This window comes from Mchenga conophoros, linkage group LG20 (genome assembly GCF_057382185.1).
Source record: "Mchenga conophoros isolate Kocher_MC1m ecotype Shallow Benthic linkage group LG20, M_conophoros_male_GT1.1, whole genome shotgun sequence".
In the NCBI taxonomy this organism is placed as follows: Eukaryota; Metazoa; Chordata; class Actinopteri; order Cichliformes; family Cichlidae; genus Mchenga; species Mchenga conophoros.
In genome coordinates, this window is record NC_140545.1 from 20,432,515 (window position 1) to 20,453,794 (window position 21,280).

At 40.7% G+C, this 21,280-nt stretch overlaps 1 protein-coding gene across 2 annotated transcripts; it reads right to left on the bottom strand.

Moving 5' to 3' along the window:
* Positions 1-1,412: 1,412 nt before the first annotated feature.
* Positions 1,413-21,010, bottom strand: LOC146550697 (PDZ domain-containing protein 4-like). Of its 2 annotated transcripts, XM_085260546.1 has the most exons (8): positions 18,267-21,010; positions 9,057-9,110; positions 8,261-8,571; positions 8,021-8,108; positions 7,829-7,927; positions 7,676-7,738; positions 7,263-7,364; positions 1,413-4,736 (listed from the first exon to the last, which is right to left on the bottom strand). In XM_085260546.1, the coding sequence occupies exons 1-8, from the start codon at positions 18,324-18,326 to the stop codon at positions 2,706-2,708; spliced, it is 2,808 nt and encodes a 935-aa protein (XP_085116672.1). In that variant the 5' UTR covers positions 18,327-21,010; the 3' UTR covers positions 1,413-2,705. The 2 variants fall into 2 exon arrangements, with proteins under 2 accessions (XP_085116672.1, XP_085116673.1); XM_085260547.1 differs by lacking the exon at positions 9,057-9,110.
* Between the last annotated feature and the right edge of the window lie 270 nt (positions 21,011-21,280).

Genomic DNA, 21,280 nt, shown 5'->3' on the forward strand with positions numbered 1-21,280 from the left:
CAAGTGCCCCGTTTTCAGAAAGGACCCAGGTGGCTGGATTTGAACCTAGAATCTTCTTGCTGTGTGGCAGAGCTGACTACTGCACCACAGTCAGTATATAACACTGACTATTTCTAATTTTCCTTTTGTGAAAACCAATTTGAGTTGAAGACCTTCAGAATGAGCGATGGCTCTGATGGTTTTTCCACTCATACTGTGTTACAGCAGCAGGATAAAGAATAAAAATAGTACATATGCAGTACTGCCACCACTGCATAGTGAGTGCATTATAGTATGAGAAATTTAATATTCAAATTGAAACTTTTCTTTGAAGTGGATCTTCATTGTTATTGCCATTACTAATTGGATCGCCCCTCACCCTCAACCAATTGCAGCAGATGGCAGCCCGTCCCCTCCCCTGGTCCTGTCTGATGTTTCTTACTCTTCAAAGTGAGTTTATTCATCCCACTATCACCAGGTGCTTGCTCATGGGAGGTTATGTGACGGGGTTTTTCTAATTCAGCAACAACAGTTTCCTCAAGCCACTTTATGTAAATGCCATAGAATCATCATGTAATATCATTAACCAAAGCACAAACTTGTTTGGTTGAACTGAATGTTATTGAATGTCTTCATATCATATTTGCTCCATATAAGTCTTGTTTCTTCCATAAGAAACAAAGCAAAAATCAAACCTTTAATGGCACCAAATAATTTTGAAATCTCACTCCTCTTCGTGCGTCCCTTTATTGGCTTCCAGTGAAATTTTGAATGCATTTTCAAATGTTATAAATGAACCTCCTAGGACCTGGCATCCACATATGTGGACATCACATTTTGCATTAATAAGACCAAAATACTCAATTTTGCTCTACAAGGGCCTGATATCCACTTACGAGGACATTATACTGTTACTGTTCTATCGAAATTTTAAACAAATATCCTCATATGTGGCTGAGTTTTCTTACAAACAAAAATTGTGTAGAAAACAAAAAAAATCTATCGATCATCCGAATCAGCCCAAATATCAAAGGGAAATTAAAAATGCATGCCGTGGAAGACTTCGGGTCTTAGGAGGCTAAATATAAAACTCTACTTGGCCACACTCCTGTGTGTAGCAGAGCAACTGAGACCTTATTATAGCTTATTCCTTCTCTCCGATCATCTGGTCCGTGTCTATTAACCATGCTTTTCAGGCTTTGTCACCTGAACTTTGGAGCAGGCTTCCTCACTTCATCATTAGTTCATTTAAACAACTGCTAAATACAATTTTTTATAGGTTAGCGTGTCATTATTCATTTACCCTTTATTTTTGCCTATAGTTCAAACATGTGAACTACATACTGCCATATATGTGTGGAAGGGTCCATACTTGAGATGAGTAATATAAGAAAAGGGTCCAGTTTTGAACTACTGAATTAAAACAAATGATTAGTAAGATGATCACAGCATTTATTTAGAAAAGCTTTCACTGTAAAATGACACACTGGATTTCACAATATTGAACAGACGAGTACACCATGTTTTCTTTTTTCTATGCTAGGATTTTGAGCAAAGTCATAGAAAGACACATCCACAATTACATTATGTTAAAGGCCTTCAATTTTAAAGAACATGAAAAAAAGAACATTTCTGTCTTAATATCAAACATGCATATAAGCCAGATGAAAAATTAGCTTTAGTTTACATAAGTTAGGAAATTAGTCGTCCCATCCTTGGCTATGATTGCAATTCAAGTAGACCAAATTAACAGGAATTTTTTTCAACTTTATTTTGCATTGCAATAGCCTTGATCACAGTCAGCATTAAGATAAACTATACTGCATACTAACCAAAATGTATTGGTCTAGTTTTGCATGAAACGCTATCAAATGATTAATGTGCTTGTATGATACAGTGTTTCTTTTTGGAAAAACGGTAATTAGGCTGCTTTGTGCATCACCGTTTATTTTTTTCCTCTAGATTTTTTTTTTTTTTTTGTATCATTGAAAAATGTGCTATATACAGTCAAGTCTGCCCGAAAGGAAGGCACCGCTCAGCTCCTCATGACCAAGAAGCATCTGTGATCAGCTGAAGATGTTGGCTTTCTTATGACAAAAACAAAGAGGCATTTGTACATGAACACTTCAAGAATGTAGGAAATTGTAACGACATAAACTGGCACAAAATGTTCTTTTGAAGGTGTGCTTAATGAGAAGTCCTCTGTGGACACTAAATGTTCAGTTTTATGGCACAGAAGTGACTTTAACTCATCTTATTTCACAGCTGCATGGCTCTTGGCTTCACTTTTGATTTTTCTGCATTCTTTCGATCATAAAATAGTTTCTAGTTGTTAAACAGCAGGTGGTTCAATCCCTGACAGCAGACATCATTTTGTTTACTTAATTCTGTGTCTTTTAGGTCTATAGGTCTGCTACAGTGTATTTAAAATGCATTGCATTTGTGGTCTTCGAGTTCATTTCTTCAATGAATGATCATTTCGACAACATTTTTACTGCGTGTTTTTCTAGACACAGAACGTGACAGTTTTCCTTTTGGATTTTGAACTCAGGTGTAAGGTTTTGTAATCATTACAGTCATTTACCATCATGAATTTGTGTTGCTGCATCTCTGCAGATTAACATTTGTGCCATGGTTTACTGAAGCTGCTCATCCTGAAAGTGAAACACTTTGGCACTTTCTTATATTCCTAACTCTCTGCCCTCACTCTCTGATCATTTCTTTCCTCAGACTGTGGTGACAGACAGCAGGGGGTTATAGACTTTCTTCCCATCCGCAGACCTGGTTCCATGAGCCAGTAGCTCCTGTATAGTGATCCAATTGTCCAGGATTTTGCGACTCCGCTTCTTCATGCTCCTGCGGTGACACAACTCCAGGATTGAAGTTGGTTCTTGCTGTTGTTCGGTTCCCTGCTGTCCTCCTCCGCTGCTTCCCTGCTCCCTCTCACGCTCTCTCAGACAGTCGAGGCGGCTCTGCATCATGAACTCTCTGCGCCGCCGCTGCTCTCGGGCCTTCAGCAGCTGCTGCTTGCGTTCTTCTTTGCTCCAATAACGTCCCATTTTCATTTCGCTTACAGCGTCGTCGTCTGTTGTCATGCCGCTGCGCTCTTCTCTGATCTTCATGGCGCGTGCCTTCAGGAGGCGATCCCTCACGGGCCGCTTGGCCACGTAGCGCGTGCCATCGCTGCGAATCTTCACCTTCCACTCCATTCGAGGGGAGGCAGGCAGCAGTGGAGGAGACAGGGGTAAGGATGCAGCACCTGGGGCCTGGGTAACATCTTTGCATGTGCTACCCAAGCTCATTGGGCTTGCATCGCCTCCATTATCTATGATGCCCTCTTTGGGAGCATTTCTTAGTCCACCCAGCTGCTCAGAGGTGGAGGGGGACCTCAGCTGCATGCAGCTCAGGTAGCGTTGAGGCGGCTGTGTTTCAGTCTGACGGCGAGACAAATAAGGGCTGTTTTCTGCACTGCGTCCACCACCCCTGTCAGCCATTCCGTTAGCTTTGGGATTACGTCTCACTCCTCCATCTGAGCCCCTCCTGGTTCCCCCATCTCTGGACAGGGACCTAACCTTTGCACCAGGGCTGGAAGTCTTTGCTTCAGCCCCTCGCCTGTGAGCGTGGGGAGAATAGGGTTGGTTTAAGTTTTCTTGTATTCCGTCCCCTCTGGTTCCTCTCTCTCTCTGCCGAGTGGACGCTGGAGTCTGCATACCTGCTGAGTGAAGACACTCTCCTCCCTCCAGACTCTGTGTGGAATGTGAAGGGTACTGTTCATTGGCAAGAGGGGTACTCCTGCAACTTTCCCCTCCAGTGTTGTAGGCACTCGTGCTATCTTTGTCTGAGCGCTCCCTCTCGGGAAGCTCGTTGATATCTGAAAGAGCATGGTGACAGGATTCCTCGCTGACCAAAGTACCATTAATGTCCAAGCGTCCAGCTCCTGCTCCAGCCCCTACACTTGCCCCATTCTTTTCCTCTAGAGGCCAAGCCTTCAGGCATCGCTCCCTCAGCTGCTGCATTTTCTGTGCCCTCAGGATGTTGCGACACTTGAATTCCAAGTGGCGCAGTTCCTCTTCTAGGAGAGCCATCTCATGCTGTGTCAGACTTTCATTCCTGTTCACATCCAGTGAGACACCCCCTTCCTCTTGTGCTGGCCCCTGACCTCCCAGTAACGTTAGAGCATTACTGTTCTTTTCATAGTAACACTTGATTTCCAGCAGCTCTTTGTACCTCTCACACTCCTCCTCAGTCAGCCCAGGCATCATCATCCTCACAGGATCTGCCTTGTAGGGCCTTTCCAAACGTTCCCCCTGTTCCAAGCCGCCTCCATTAACAGATTCCAGACCTAAAAGGGAGTCCGTGCTAAACTGGAGGTCCTGGGAATGCAGCAAGGGTGGAGTTTCCCCTCGGCTGGAGAAAAATTTGCGCATGCTGCCTGGTGTGTTGGTTGCATTCGTATTGGAGGCACTAGTGTGGTCGTCTCCCAGAAGGTCATGCTCTGAAGACTCCTCATAGCGTGTGCTTTCATCTGTACGACCCACCCCACTGTCTAGCTCCTGGCTATTGCTCAGCACTGTCTGAAGCAAACTGGGGGAATCCCTGTTCAGTGAATGACTGTGGCTGGGTAGAACACCTGCAAAACCTCCAGGTCCTGCACCCAGAACAGAAGGGCTGTTCTTCACACTATGACAGCTGGCCAGGTGGACAGCATTGTCTAATGGCTCCAGCTCCAGCTCATCTGGATCCAGCTGGTTGTCATTCTAACAGGTAAAAGGTGTATCCAGCACCAGTTGATGATGGCAGTTGTTCGTTGTTGAAGAGACAAAAAACACAGGAAAATTATTCATTTGGAAGTTGGTCAAATCAAAGAATGGGTATCGTAAAAGTCAATGGTAAGTTTTTACATACAATATGAAATTCAGCAGGTATACGGTCATATGTTCATATTTCTTGATGGCAGTTAAAATCTGGGCAATGCCGTTCTGAATCACCTGGTGACTCGGTGACATGAGATCTGACTAAAGAGTATTCCACTAATCAAGTCAGGAAAAAAATGCAGCCTTGTGGAAATCATTAATGGACAAAAATGATATAATGACTGTATAATGGTTTTTACTTGAGCATCAACACAGACCTGTCAAAAATCCCTCCCAGGTTACAAGTAGACAGCTTTACATTTTTGAGACAGAACTGTGGAAATGTTTAGATCAATCACTAATAAATCAAATGTATCATTATTTAACTTCAGAGGGTTTTGAGACAAGCCAGCATTTAACGTTTAATATTAACTATGTCAACTGTATAGTTGAGGTGGGTGATGGTATGGTTATGAACGATCTGACTAAGACAAAGCATGTGTAAAGGAAAGGAATGTCACAATTAAAATGGCATCGATGTAATACAGTAAAAAACAAAGAAAGAAACCCGACTCATGTCTACAAAAGAAAAATAATTTCCGTTTCGGCTGAGACATGTTTTCAGTATTTAAATAACCCAAAAGTCTGATAATAACAGTCTGATCAATGATTTAAGTTTAAATACTGGCCTAAATAAAGCTTACATAACGTCCTGACCAGTTTAGTTTCAGTCCCTTGATCTTAGAAAGAATAACCTTTTGAGAATAGCAAGGGTGTCGATTTGTGTGTATTTTACACAGACAGTGTAAGGTGAGTTTAAAGCAGCTTAACAACATCAAAGGTAGTAGACTGTGAAGGAGGCAGTTGCTTATTTATACGGGTAACAGACACAGGAAAACAAGATCCGTGACTCCAGTTCAGACTTACTCTCCTTTTAATCTGGCCTCCAACCAAAGGTGTACTTCAGCGGCTAAACTTTACTGCCTTTATGAACTTGCTGTTGAATTATTAGCCTTAAAATAGTGTTTTAGAGTTGAAAATACATGAAAAAAAAAAGAACCTTGAAAATTTGTGGAATTTTTGTGGAAATTTGGACCAATTTTTATCTTAGCAGTACTGATAAAAGCAGCTTTAATTTCGACTACAGTGGATGTCTGAACTGAGTCCTTTTGTGTCACTAGATGGAGCCAGTGGTCTGTAAGATTTTTACACTCAAAAATACATTTGATTTCCATTTACCAATATGTCTCTACAGAAAACAACAAACAAAAAATCTGAGAGGACTAGGTGCCAAAAAGAAAATAAAAGTGATTTGATGATATGTAAGTATCAGCATTAGTGGATGAGAGTGATCCAGTCTTTAGAAATTAATGAGAATTTAAATTCATAAAGAGGTGTTGTCTTTTCTAATCTGTTTAATTTGCAGACTTGATTGGCACCCCCTCAAAAGCTAATTAGTTATATTTCAAATACTTGGTCTCAAATTAGTAAACAATTCACTCCTCCTCCTCTTTGCCTAATTGGTTTGATTTGAATGTGAACTGCATGCAGACCGTGAGGCGAGCTATTGATTAGGTTCGTTTTCATTCTCATTCTTTGGCAAACCCCTTCAGTTCTCCTTCTTTCTCCCACAGGGCAACAGATCTCTTTAATCTCTGCTTGTGCATTTCCCTCTGATGATTCTCCCTCTCTCACTTGAATCCTAATGTGGGACAATGCCTTAGCAATATAAATCTTGTCAGCCTTTCACAGCCAGTGCTTGTGCTCTAAGACAAGGACGCATTTAAACAGAGGACAGGCTGTTTGTGTGTGTGTTTGGCTTAAACCATTTTAATGAGTGCCTTTTAAATCTGCACTAAAACTCAGACCGCATACAAATTTTTTGCTTTCTCACATATTTTGCCTGCCTCCATATGAAGCGCGTTCTTGTGAAGCTTTGCAATGAAAAATCCATTTGAGCGGGTCGACACGTGTTGTGGTTTTACAAGTAATTTGGCAGAGGTATGTTATTCAGGGCCGTCTGATGTGTGTTACAGTGCCCCCATATCTGCTGGAAGAGTGACCTTGAGTGAAACAAAGTGGTGCCACATTAGCACTGCGAGTACAAGCACTATTTGTCTTTGTCTCTCCCTTCATGTTATCTGTGTTCTCATCGTGTTTTTGCACCCCTTTGCTTTTCTGCCTCCTGAAACACTAAAGCACAACGCCAAGTTATTCCTTTTGTTTTCTATCTCTTCTTTTATTTGTTCTTGTGTCTAAATTACCTTTCATTTTTGTAACTAAATGTTAATGTAATGTCTGTATCCAAGCAAACAAATTTGCTGCTGCTCAAAAAGGGAGATAAAGGGAGAACAGTGCATTTTTCCGCTGGGTATTTTGACTGAATTTTGTAGCATTTTCCCCTAAAAACTGCATCTCCAATTTCCTCACCTCTATCTCGGGTCGTGCGAGAAGCAGGGATACATTAGTGCTGTCCTCTCTGGTGAGAATAGCTACCGCCTCCTCTCTGTTCTGGATGTCCACTCCATTTATCTGACAGTGAAAGGAGAGAATAATGTCAGATAATGTAAGAGCCTTAATACCAATGTTAGATTGAATTAAAGTGCACAGTTCAGGAAAATGGGTTTCTTTATTAAGCTACTGAAAAAACCTCTCTGTAGTTTAATAGCATAGGAAATAATATTCAAGAAGAATTCATCTTAAATGTGGCGCTATTAGCAAATTCTTTTGAAATGAGGCACACAGGATGTGGTCCAGGGGGTTATCTAAGACTTCAGATTTAGGCATTAATATTACATAAAGTAATGGCATAGAAAAGGAACCTTAGCTTAGAAAACCTCTACCTGTAGTATTCGATCCCCTTTGCGGATACGACCATCCATTGCAGCTATACTGTTGGGGTTCACCTAAAACGATAACGGCTGGAATTATGAACAAATGGGAACTACTTTTTTGAACTACTGATAAAGTTTTAACATTCATGATACTGTCTTCACCTCGCCTACATAGATCCCAAGGTCCTCCTCCTCATCAGTTCTGTAACACACTGTCAGACCCAGTTTATCCTGCTGTCGAGACTTGTACAACTCCACCTCCTGATGTAGTTAGAAGAAAGTTAACGAATGTCAGACAGGAAGTGGGGATCAGCTTTCTGTACTAGAGTTTTGAGGTAGCTAATAGGCTCTCACCTCATATTCCAGCTCATCCTGCCTGTCCACTTCATGCTGGTTGATGTCGAAGTAGTCTGTGGGGTCATAGTATACAGGCTCTATAAAGCTGAGGATGAGAAAATTCATGAAATATTTGAGTAATTGGGGCAGCTACCGACTTCAAATGTGTGAACAGAATGGCATGGGATAGCACAGCAGGTGAGTTCTGGTCTGATGGTTGGACATGCTGCAGAATCCAATTAAACTGCTCTCACTCACAGTTCATTGAGTAGATATGGTTCCAGGAGTGGAGGCAGAGGAGGGGATGGTGGCGGGTCGGGTGGGGGTGGAGCTCCACAGGGATGCTGGCTGCTCTTGCCCAGAGTCAACATATGCTGGAAGCTGATGTCTGTTTGGGTGCAGCTGTCCACACAGTCGGCCATGCCCATGGTCACTGGCACTTGGCCTCCAGGAGCTCCTGCTAAGCCCGCCCGTCTGCGGGCCCCCCTCCTCAGTATGCTGGATAGCACAGGGTCCCGTATGTCCAGGGTGGGATCCCCCGACAGACGTGTCAACTCCTTCCCATTCACCTGAAAAAAAACAACAACAACAAACATCACAATTCAATAGTGGAAGAGCAAAATGAGAGGAGGAAGAGGAATAAAATAAAATAATTCCAGGAAGAAGAAATAAGCTGTAGATTTTCCACAGCTGCAAAAAATAAACAGCAAGCAGAAATGACCAGAGACGGAATTTTAGTAAAAACCAAACCATAAAGATGCTGATATGAATGACAAGAAGTGGAGGAGAGGAAGATAGCAACTCATATCAGCAGTTAGATTAAATGGGCAAGGTTAGTTCACAGACGGAAATGAAGGAGGGGAAACTACAGCTACAGATACCTAAAATAAAGCAAAACTGACACTAAGTTAGTGAACAGAAAACTCAAAACATACACTTGAGTGTCACAAAGCTAGTAGACTTCATACAGGGACATAGAAGCATAAAAACAAGTTATATAAAAGGCTTCGACACATCACACCAAGCAACAGAGCAAAAAGCCGAATACTGAGACCTTCAATCGACCATCAGCGTCAAAAGAGCACAGCATGTTGCTTATGTGACCCTTCTGTGGAGAGAAAGAAAGCCATCAGGAAAATGGTGAAGTTAGAAAGTAATTACAACTGTGAATAGATGGAAAATGGAAAGGGGTCACTGAGAACTTTTTTTTTCTTATAATGGAGCGGACCAAAGGTAATGGCAGAGAAAAATCGCATATTAAGCTTCAACATTGACAAATATCAAATGGAGTTTCCTCAGTACGTTAGTCATTCTGGTCTGCAAAACACTTTTATCTTTCGCCTGTGCAAAATAAAGGTGATTCCTCTCTGCATAAATCTTTCAATCTGGAAAACATAGTTTCATTTTCCTTCTTTTTACAGAAGAGTGGGAAATGAAACTGAAAACCTTCGTAACATAATTTTTTGCCAGCAAATTACACTTTCAGAATTTTGATCGGGAAAACATTTATATCTATGTTTCATAGGTATTTCAGATATTTTATTAAGCATACTTTTATGTTCTTAAACAGACCCAAATATACGCCACAGTATACTGCTCCTGCTTGTGTATGTTTTGATTCACTTGTGCTGTTTTAATATCCTTTGGCTTTTGAAACTTCTCCTTTCTGTCCATGTACTGTTCGAACAGCAAAGCGGAGAGAGGGCATTAAAAATGTAAGATTATTGAAAATACAACTGGAGAAAAAATGAAACAGTACAAGGATTTTGCCTTCAAGGTGACTTAAAGCAAAACAATCCTTATCATACCAAGCAGTGCTTTGCACAAACCTAAGGGAGAAAGATTCATTCAGTATTCAGGCTAAACTGGCTTGACTACCACCACAGAATGAAATGTTATGTATTTTATACATTCAGCTTTCCCACAACATGTGATTTCAGTACTCTTTTATTATAACAATAGCCCTAATTTCTTCAATATTTTAGTTGACGAACAACTAATTATAGGTAACATTATACTCAGTGGTTTATTTCTAATTTGCAATTATAGTACTGTGCAAAATTCTTGAGTCACTCCTCATTTCTTTGTTTGGTAGGAAAATTGAAATAGCTGCAGGATTTATTGGAAGATGCTTGTATTAAAATACAGTATATGAGGAAAAACATAATTTGCACAATTCTAATGAGACTGAAAGCCACCATTTAGTCTGACCACTTTTATTCTTCAACACAGACTTAACTCTCTTAAGCAATATTTCATGTATATCTGAGTAAATGTAAGTAGTCTTCAGCAATAGTTCTCCATGCTTCTTCAAAGAGATTCGTTGGATGGAATGCCGTAGTCGTACTCCTTCAGTAATTTTGAGATCCAAGGATAGTGTCCCATTGTGTTTTTCTATCTAAGTGTGCTTTTATTGGTTGGCATTGTGTTTGGGATCATTATCATGATGAAATGATCAATTTAACAAAAATAAACTACAAGAAACTCTGGATCTTTACAAGATAAATATAAATAAAGGTGGCATGGCTCTAGACGTTTGCATGGTATTGCATGCTAGCATGGAAGCTAACAATAGCTTTACGCTAACTAGCTATTGAAAATTATGTATAAAATATATATTGTATATAAAAGATGGATATAGCTTCAGACTATACTACCGTGAAGTGCATTTCTGCAAGTACTTTAGCTTTACTGTATACTTCTAATATCTAGTAATCTTTTGAAAATGATTAAAAAAACAACAAGGGAGTGTGTCATGTTACCAATTAGCAGAATGCTAGCAATTTATAATGAAAAACCATTTTCCCTGTGAGAAAAACTAAAAGACATAAGTGTATTTCAGTTCTGGCATATTATTACTAGTGCATTTGTGAAAACTAAAAACTACAGGCCCTTTGGTCCAGAAGCAGGACTGAATAATTGTTTTAGGTGTTTAGCTTCATTTTCAGTTTGTGGTCATGATTGCTATTTTTAAGTCTGAATACAGTGATTTTGGTTTTATATATTATGGCCTCAATTAGAGTCAAATGGGAGACTAAAGCTGGGTTTCTGATGAACCTATACTAATTAAGCTAAACAGCAAGCCTCCGCTGGCACTAATAGATTGCTGGTTTATCAGTCAGATCACCCCCTTGCTCATTATGTCGCATTTCAAGACACTCCAAGATGACAAACACAGGATGCTGTAACAGTGGATTTGTTCATCTTTTTTATGCAGTCCGTTAAGGATAAGGATCAGAATATTATCATTGCTTCAACAACTGGGGCCTCATAGAGCCAATGCGTCACACGTTTGTAAATTTCAATCTAAAATACCATTAATTTAAAGACATTTACATCACATGTAGATGAATTTAATTTTCTTGGTGTCATTCCGTATGAGAGACAGCAAAATGAAGATGTGTGCATACCAATGTTACTGAGCCAGACAGCCTTGGTATAATTTCATTCTTGTTGTACACAGTCACTGACCTTGGCTGTCTGCGACTCGCCACATCTTTACCACTCTGCTTCATGTGCCCACTCCCTCTTTCAAATCTTGTCCCCTTCCAGTAATTGCATGTCAAATCAATGTTCCCCTGTGCAGCCAAGCACAAAAACTTTCTTGCCGCACTGGGCTCCTGTTCCCCACACTTTTTTTCTTCCCCACATTGGTTCTCCCACATACTCCTACAGCAACTGCATCTCCATCCCTTGGGGTCTACCTTTCGTGTTTTTCCATAGCATCAAATTCCTTTCTGTTCTCTGCATCTAAAGCCATGTCCTCTCCTGCTTCTTCTCTCTCCAGTTTTCTCCAGGCTCTGCATTTATTTTGCCATGCTGCCTCAGCAGTTCTGTCTGCTCTGTCCCTTCCCTCGAGATAGCAATTCGCACTCCTCTATTTCCATCTATTTCTGCTGGTACACCTTCCTCTCACTAATGTTCCTCCATAAATCTTGCTGCCTTTCTTAATGAGGCTCTTCACTACAAATAAGACACTTCCTCCCTGCATGACCGACTAGTGATGAAGGAATTAACAATCTACAATTTGTGTGTTTTGTATTATGTTTGTTGCAACACTCAACTCATTATCTATTTTTCACTGTAGGACATTTCTATTGTTCCTGTGCTGTATGCCCTTCACGATCAGAGAGAGGCTATTAGAAGTCAGCTCCATGGTCATGAGTGACAGGTATGAATACTGATAGAAGGGGTAAAAGGGGGCTTTCTCATTTATTATCAATGAGAGGTGCTGAGATTGCTTTTAAGATGACTTCATGCGGGGTAAACGTTGTTGTGTGTTAGGCAGCTTTTCAGATCCGACTTGATGGACAATCCATTACACTCTTTCCAAATGCTATACTCTATTTTCTCTGGGTTACTGGGTCATTATGTACATTTGCGGTTTAGAAGCTAAACTATGCATTCACAAAAAAATAAAATGTAAAAAACAAAAGCTGCTGTTGCTCACCCATCCCCAGGCTCCTTGTGTAGTTTATTTACATTTAAAATTATATTAAAATTCAGAAAAAACAGTCTCCGAGATTCACAGCAGGGGGCTGGCGGTGGTGGTATCTACGGTGGCTGTGAAGTGGAGGGTGGGGATGTTGTGGATAGAGATGAAAGAGAGGCTGAGTTCAAAGTGTAGACGGAGAAAGCAAAGCATACGAGACATAAGGAGCGGAAAGGAGGTGAAGAGAGGTGTAATGATGATGGAGAGATGTAGAAAACAAGCTTTCAAGAATTGGCCGGGTAAATGTAAACAGAGAGAGAGCCTGACACTGCGATCGAGACTTGCATGTAAACACACACACACAATGGAGCTTACGGGGAATTACTAAGTGGTTGATGCATAATTAGTTTTTATCCGAGAGCCCTTTAAAGAGCAAATTAATCCCATGTGCGGTACAACAGGCTGAGATGAAAAAGAAGGGGGAAGGCAATGATTCACTACACAATAATGCACATTATCTCACACATAGTCTTCATTGTAGGTTAAAAAACCCCTACACAAATAAGATCAATCTTAATCTAAAGTGCAGCCTTTAAGCTTTTCTTCTCAGCATCAACAAATGTTTTTCCAAGCTTGTGTTCATTTGCATTTCCATAGTGTTTATACAGGAGCATGCATGAACGATACCTGCACCAACCACCCCCGACTTATTGAATTCTGACTTGTTTGGTAATTGATTTTTCTCATCCTCCCATGCTTTGAAAGCTGCACCAGTCACCTCAGAAAATCAATTAATCTGGAGACAGAGCTTACCTACTCCAGATATAACCCCGATTGTTTGATATCACCGAGCTAATTTAAGTAGACAAGCCTGGAGTGGTTGTCTTATTATAAAGTGATAACACTGAGAAGATATCGATTTGACAAAGTATTCACACATTGATCATCGCAAGGATAAGCAGAAGAGAATGGATGGATTCACAAATTGCTTTAAATGCTTAGGTAGATACATAGATTGGGCATAGACAAACACACCTTTGGCATTACAGACAGCTGACACTTGAGAAGGTAACAAACAGTCTGTCAGGCAGTCTATTTAACTCCTTTAAATTACCTGTTTGTCTTTTCCTTTTTGCTCCAGTTGATGCTTCAATTATTTCTAACACACTGTTAGGGTTACATAGAAACACAGTCATACTGATGCCAAGAAGGTTATGTGATCGTTCGGTTTATCTGTTAGTTTGCACAATTACTCATGAAAATCTTATCACAGCTGGGACCCAACTTAGAAGTGATTAACTTTTGGAAATGATCCATATCCGAATCTGGATCTGGATTGCCACTGTGAGATAGGCCAAATTGGACATTTTCCACACACCAGTTTCATGATTACTAATACAGAAAATGTGTAACTGATATTTAAAAGCTGAAATGCCATCTAATAAATAAATAACATGGAAATGATTCCAGTCATTCATCTATTATTCTGATATTATTCTAAATAACTGAGTGACTGTATGGGTATTGTTAAAGACTGTCTCCTGCAATTGTATTTTGTGTTTAATTGACCAGAAAACACCAGAATTTGACTGATATCATTATTTTCTTTTCTTTCGACATTGCAGTAACATCATTATCACGGTCACTGAACTGATACTGATATTGTCAATCATCGCAGTCCTCATTTCTTGTCATTTTTTCACAAATACATATCAAATTAAAATAAGAAAAATCGAGACACATCATTTTGATTATCTTAAGAAAAAATGACAGGCTTAGAGGGATCCAGTTATTCTTGTTGATCCAGGGACTAAACCCATTCGTGGGAAGGAGGGAACTGACAGTCTTGGCAGAAAAATGCACTCTCCATCTGCTCATTTTGATGTATTTGTCAATATCTTTAGCTCCTCCTGTGAACAGGATGTTGGTGTATAAACATATAACGAATGGCTATATGAGACAACTGAGTTTAAATTGTTTAGGTAGGATTTATAGAAGCAGCACTTCACCTTATATTTGACTACTTTATAATGTGCTGTAAACAATTTCTCGCCAGTTTTAAGATGTTAGATAGAATAAAATAGTATTTTAACCAATTCAATTAAAGTATTTATAGGAAAAGGTGTAAATAAAGAAAAATTATATAATCGGTGAATGATATCATAACTCCAATATGATAGCACTGCAGTACAGCATGCTGTTGAAATACTTCTGTAGTAAATCATGTTACAGTATACTGTCAGATGTGTCTTTATTCTGTCCACATGTGCCAGCATGCGGCTGCCTTTGTCATTCACACACACCGGGGTGCACCGGCTGGGTGTGATTGCCTCTGTGCACTTATCCAGCTTTATCAGCTGGTCATTGGTATGTATCGATTCTGATGTGTTTGCTTCTTGCCAGTGTCAGCATGTTTCTTCTTGTCACCGTGAATGAAAGCACATCAGGTCCGTTTAATGACGCGGGTTGCCATGGAAACAGCCTCCTGCTTTACAGTGACGGGAGAGGAAAAGAAGGGAGCGGCTGAAGGGCTCAGAGGGGAGGAATAGGTTTGCTGAGTGTGTGGATCAGGTACTCTGTAAAATGTATGTAAAATAAAATGCTGCTTAAAAAATGGTTGGTAATATTCATATCTGCCTGCAGCTCTGCGATTCATCAAGTGAACCGAAATATTTCTTCTTACTTGTGGCTGTAGGACGCAGTATTGATTAGAAACATGCCAATGGGTGTGTACCAACCACCAGTATGCAGCGTATGTGTAGCAGAGGCCCAATGTATAATGCATGAGTTTTATTCCTTTGGCAAGAGAAGCAAGTGTTTTGATATAGTCAGATTTAACAGGCTGGTTTTAGAGCGCGATGTAGCTGTAAGCTGTTTAACGCTGTATTTATTGTCTAATGACAGACTCAGTTACTCAGTAGACTGCATCTAATTTGAAGGTATAATTATACATGTTAGTTAAGGAAAACAGCTCAAAGCCGCTTCCCTCTAAAGGGAAAATGAATAGCGTGGAAAGCCAGGAAATGTGGGGTGCAAGTGTAATTATGTTTCTCTTTTATGATGTTTTTTTTAATGATTAAGTGCCGTGTACCTCAATTTTTTGCTTGGCGTGATCTTTGGATTATTCAGCCATCTGCACAGCAAGATTTGCTTTTTCAGTTATCGTTACCGTAAAATAACCTTGATTGAATTTTGTGTAGAGAAGCAGGTTTCTGATCACCTTCCTGTTGCTTTTTTTTGCTTCTTAAGTGTTTTACTTTTTTTTTTTTTTTTTTTAGCAGTTTAGCACAAACCAGCTCGTGCTTCTTTTATGAGACTTCTAGTGTTCATAATATTCTGATTGCACTTGTAGCGATCAGCCTCTCTAAGCCAAGGGCTTTGGCTCCGCTTTGATACCCCATCTGCGTTCGCTCTCTTGTCTCATACTTGTTTTTCATGTTTAATAGACCACACTGTATGTAGTCTTGCTGTCTCACCACCTCAATACTTTTGGGTGCAGAGAAAGCATCTTTCTCTGCAACATGACAAGTCTTCTGCCTGCTCCAAATCATACACCCTATTTTCACGGCTGTCACTCTTCACTCCACTCCTCACCACACCCGTCTGGAAGGCACGTGCAGGTGTCTGATCAAGCTGAATGGACTCTGGGATGACAAACCTTGACAGATGCCTATGTCTGACACAACCCTCGAGTACAGTTGACTTCACAATCACCCGATTAATGAAATTATGTGTTTTCTACTTGCCACAATGCTGACCTGCATGCAGTCAGTGTCGTTATTGCTGACTCTTGTTAGGTAAGGTCACTGATTGTGGAATGATCCACCCATGCTCTGAATTTATGATCACATACCAAACTGTGCACGCTACCTCATCACCCCTCACCCTCCACCCTGGGGATTTGTGAAGTCACTCAAACCTCTATATTCGCCCCTGCTCCCTGAAGTGTTCAAATCAATTACTTTTGACATCTAAGGACAAGCAGCGGCGAGAAAAGACAGTCAGGCTTTCCCAGACGCTTTCATTCACATGCTTGGACTCCCTCTTTGACACATAACTGTGCTTCTGTTTGGGCTCTCTTCCTGTTTTCCTCTCTCTTGGCATTGCCTTTGGCACCAGATGCAACTCAGTTAACTGGCTTACACCCCGACTTCAGCAGGCAATAGAGTTTCAGCTGAGGCTTCTGGTGCCACAGATACTACAAGTGTTGCACTCCATAGCTATGTGTGCCGAGCATTTTTCATGCTTAGTAAGCATGGGACCTCTTTTCGGTCACCGCATGCATCACGGCGTTGCGGAGCAGCAGCTTCCTTTAGGCACTGCACAGCCAGATGAGCTTACTCACATTCAGTCTGTGGTCCCAGTTGGCAGGTGGTGCTGAAGCTGTAACCGTGGCAACCCCTCTCTCTCACAACACTTTAGCCCAGTTTAACAACCCATCCATCCTCATGCCTCTGTGGCTCTGCACCACAAGGCTACTTTGTCTGTGCCAGCCTATCTCTCCATCTCATGCAGTGGTACCCTGTTCTCTCAGATCATATCATCGTAATCACTGTGAAGTACCATTATCATAATTATCAGTATTATTGTCACTAGATGACTATTCCAATACATCAATTAGCAGGCTTGTTCAAGAGGTACTAGGCTAATTTATACATGTATAAAAATCCATAAAACGGAGGAGAGAAGAAAAAGCAGGTTATGACTTTGAGTTTGCATCAGTCGGGCTGATTCACGTAATTAACTTTATTTATTGATGTTTATTTGCAACTAGTTTTATTCATTTCTTTATTTGTCAAGGACAAATAGCCTTTTATAGCACATACCATGACTTACAGTGTAACTTCACAACTGTTATCTTGTAATTTTCCTGCATTCAGCTTATCATTTCCAGCACTGAAAAAACTTACAAGTAGGTAAATGGGAAAAGGAGGGTAACAGTTGAAGGTTTTAAACAAATTCTATTTAGAAGTAATGAGTATAATCAGACAATTTTTAAAGAACGTGGGAAAACATATGAGGAAGATACAAATTATACTGCAGGAGGAAAAAAAACTATTTATTAAATACGAGCTGATTTTCATCTGCAGTACCTGGACAGGTAAACACACTTTTTTGGAAAGTTATTAAATAAAAATGCATAGATACAAATCTGTGTAGCTGTATTTTATAACAATTAATTTGAATATACTTACATAGCCTAAAAAGCCCGAATAGGCTCCTGATCTTTCCCCACTCAGAAACACAGAGACATTGTAAGATCTTAATATATTAGGTACACACACACACTATATTCATTAATCACATTATGACCCGATCAATATAACCAATATAAATCAGGTTGGTGAAGGAAGAAATGGTGATGTGGTGCTAACGTTGTGTTTTGATTTACTAATTAGAGATATTTATTATCCTTTACATTTGCTTCAGTTTAAATAACTGTGGCCAACATGTCATTAACATCTTTCTATGCACATAATTTAGAGCTAATGTCATGAGCTGACTCTATGGATTTTATTTTTGTTGTTTTAATCAGCGTGGCTCATTTATGCAAAATTTATTTGGGATTCAAAACAGTTTTTTGTGTTGTTTTTTTTGGGTGTGTAAATGGTTTAGTTAAATTGTTGGCAAGAAATGTTGAGCGTCTGCTGATTTCTGAGAAAGGTGGTTGTGACCTGTGCAGCAGCTTCACTGTAAGGAAAATAACAAGTTGGGAGAGAATAACAAAGAATACTTTGGGGACACACGCAAACACTTCCGCTTGAAGACTCACGAAGAAAGAAATTCAAGAAAGTCAAAGGACAAAGAGAGGAGAGGAGACAGACAGCTCACCTGGAACATGACCCTGTATTGTTCCTCAGGTTTTTGGACCACACACATGTTGCACCCCATCGTGGCTGTGCGGGTCCCACAACTGCCCCAGATGACCAACGCTCACACCAGGATTCTTTGTGCGGTCTTTGTCTATGGCAGTGGGAGAGCCCCACCCTCATTCGCAGGGTTGTCCTCAGAGTAACACACAACACATCCCTGGCTGGGAAGAACACAGTTTAATTGGCTGTGTCACTGTTCGCTTCTCTTCCGTGCTGTTTGCAGCTCAAGTGTTGTAATCCAGAGTAAATTTAAACGTGGAGATAGTTTCAGAGCAGCGAGCCCACGTGTTAGTTTCTGTTTCCATGGCAAGCAGAAATGTGTCTTGTTTAAGTTTGTGTGCTTGTTGTAGATCAGGAAGGATTTTTGGCTGGATCTGTGGAAAAGATGTGCTTCAAGAGTCCTGCTGGTTTGTGTGTCATTCAGTAGATCAGGCATAAAATGTTGTGCTTATCCAGTAACTTTTCAAAAACGATCACACGGAAAGCTTGCTGTAAATTGCTACAGTGGCTTTTTAGTTTGAAAAACTGCACTAAAAGATAAAGTTTTCCCAGAAGAACTCTCGCTGAACTCTCCCACGCTGTTCCTGAGTCTTTTTCACTCAAAGAACTAAACTTCCAAAAAGCACATTTTCAAAAATGCTCTTTGAGCCCGTTAGATGCAAACAATGCAGCTATCAAAGAATTTGCCTCAGTTTTGTTTTTTCCTTCTGCTATCATCGCTGCCACTTGGAGCTTCCCATCTACTACACTCTTTCTCTCTTTCCAGGACTGCTGAGTGTGGCTGCTGAGATAATTTAGCCTCCTCAGTGTCTTTTTAGAACCCTCTTTACCTATTCTGATCCTCCACTTAACGATCAATGCGTGTTTAAAGTAATTTCATAATTTAAATCTATTGAAATGCACAGAGTAGGGAGGTGGGGCAGGTTGGGTGGTGCCCGTTATGCCAGTAGCCTGGATCTCTAAGCCCTTGCTGTGCAGCTAAGATAAGCTGCATGCCACAGACAACAACCTAAAGACAAGCACACCTACAGACACATCAAGACAGGAAACAAGACACGATTCTTTCAACTACAAGCTTTACTGCACGGAGGGAGTGCCAATTTTCCTGTAACTATCAGCAAAACTGTCATTTTTCAGAAAGCTTCTCCAAACAATACAAACAAATAAAACATACAGAAACTGTAAAGTTTGCAGATTGTTACAGCAAATTGCAGCATTTATCTGATCTGTTGTCAGAAGTCATGACCAGTTATTAACCACTCATATTCAGCTAAACCATACTCAGGACTATACCTAACTGCTCATGGGTTGGACCCACTGATTGATTATAATTACTGACACCTCCTATCCAGTCTGTGTTGGGAAATCAATACAAAACTGATTCATTGATCAGCTGGATTTTGTGCTGGGTGGGTTGTTGTTGAGCTCAAGGTTCTTTATGACAAGTACCACCAATGTTCATCCTACATATCCAATTAATTCATTTAGAAAGGCACCTTATTTCTTAGGAATTTGCAGACATGCTCTGCACTGTTACTAATTCTGATGCTTTACTTTTAACTCTTCAAATAAAGCTGTTGTAAACTGTCTCACTGAATTTAAATATGAATTGAAATTCCCGTTTGCTTTAGGATTAGCCTCAGTCTGCCTCCTTCAAAGAAAACTAGAATTAGAATATGCCATATTCCTGTCTCCTCCTTTGCCCTTTAAGTGTCATCATATTACTCAGAGCATTATCATTAATCCTCCAGCAAGAGGTCATAGTTTGAAAGTCTTGTCTCAAAGTACCATCGCGCTGTCTGCTGCCAGTGACAAGGTGTTACAGCTGCTAATCTTTATTCAAGGTCTGCTACACCTGTATTCTTTCCAGAGGCTGTGTAATCCCAAACTCCACACACACACACACCAAGTGGCATCCTCACTCACACAAGCACAGAGGAAAGCTAAATACACTCAATGAACCGCATGATAACTTGGGAGAAACAACCTGATAGTCGAACTCTCGAGATCAGACGGCCAATCAACCTATAGTGAAGTGCTAGACAGGCTCAGCAGGCAAGCCAGTTCCAACTGTCACCCAGTCTTTCCACCTCCTGCTCAGCATCATCATCTACCTCTACCTGAGTGTCAGTCCTACATGATTGTTGCAGTTGAGTGTTTAGGATGTTTCCCAGCCTGCCATGCTTTCAGAATAAAATATGGCATGGCACGCTGTGACAAACGCAGCCTTTCTGTTAGAGTGGTGGGTGTAAAAATATATGTCCTGTGCTTGTGTCAAAGTTAGTCCATCTTCAGTGTGCTGCAGGAAATTCAAGAACATCAGTCAGTAAGTCCATTTTAATCCTTCTTTTGTCCACTGGTCTTTCCCTTTGAAACATCCACTGGAGGATATTTATTTGTAAGAAAAGAAATAAAAACCATGGCGAGTATTCCGGGTGGTTAGAGTGTTGTGCAGAGTGCAGCGCTAGTCTCAGGTCAGTGATACATCACCGTCAGCAGCCTCACAAGATGAGAGAAATCATTAAAGGCTGATTGGAGGATACTTCTTGGCGTCTCCCCCTGAGCAAGACGATAAATGCACCCCCCCACTGCAGTGGAGGGGGAGAAACAAAAGGCGGTTGTTCCCCAGCGGTGAAGGAGCTTACTGATCTGCACGTCGCACTACTACTAAAACTGCATCTTCTGGTTTTACACTGTATAATCTCTTTCTTCCTCTGTCTCTCCCCCACCCTCTTTCTCTCCATATCCAGGGCTGGGCCACTGCTCTCTTTTCCAGTCCCCCATAATTTTTACCCACACCTCATTTGCTACCCTCTCCCTCCTCCTTACACTCTCCTCTCCCCTGCCTCTCTTGGTCTGCTTGTCTGCAGGCAAGAGAGCAAGCACTAGAAAGTCTATGCGCTCTGTTTCGGCAGGACAGGACAAGATAACGAGCAACGCCACATAAAAGTGAATGAAATATCAAGATTTTCA

What these genes read in the sequence shown, in the direction of transcription:
- LOC146550697 (XM_085260546.1), bottom strand. Translation starts at nt 18,326, where the DNA reads ATGGGGTGCAACATGTGTGTGGTCCAAAAACCTGAGGAACAATACAGG. An exon ending in AGGATGAGCTGGAATATGAG is followed by an intron (nt 7,928 to 8,020) that starts GTGAGAGCCTAT and finishes TAACTACATCAG; the next exon opens with GAGGTGGAGTTGTACAAGTC. An exon ending in TCGCACGACCCGAGATAGAG is followed by an intron (nt 4,737 to 7,262) that starts GTGAGGAAATTG and finishes TTTACCTGTTAG; the next exon opens with AATGACAACCAGCTGGATCC.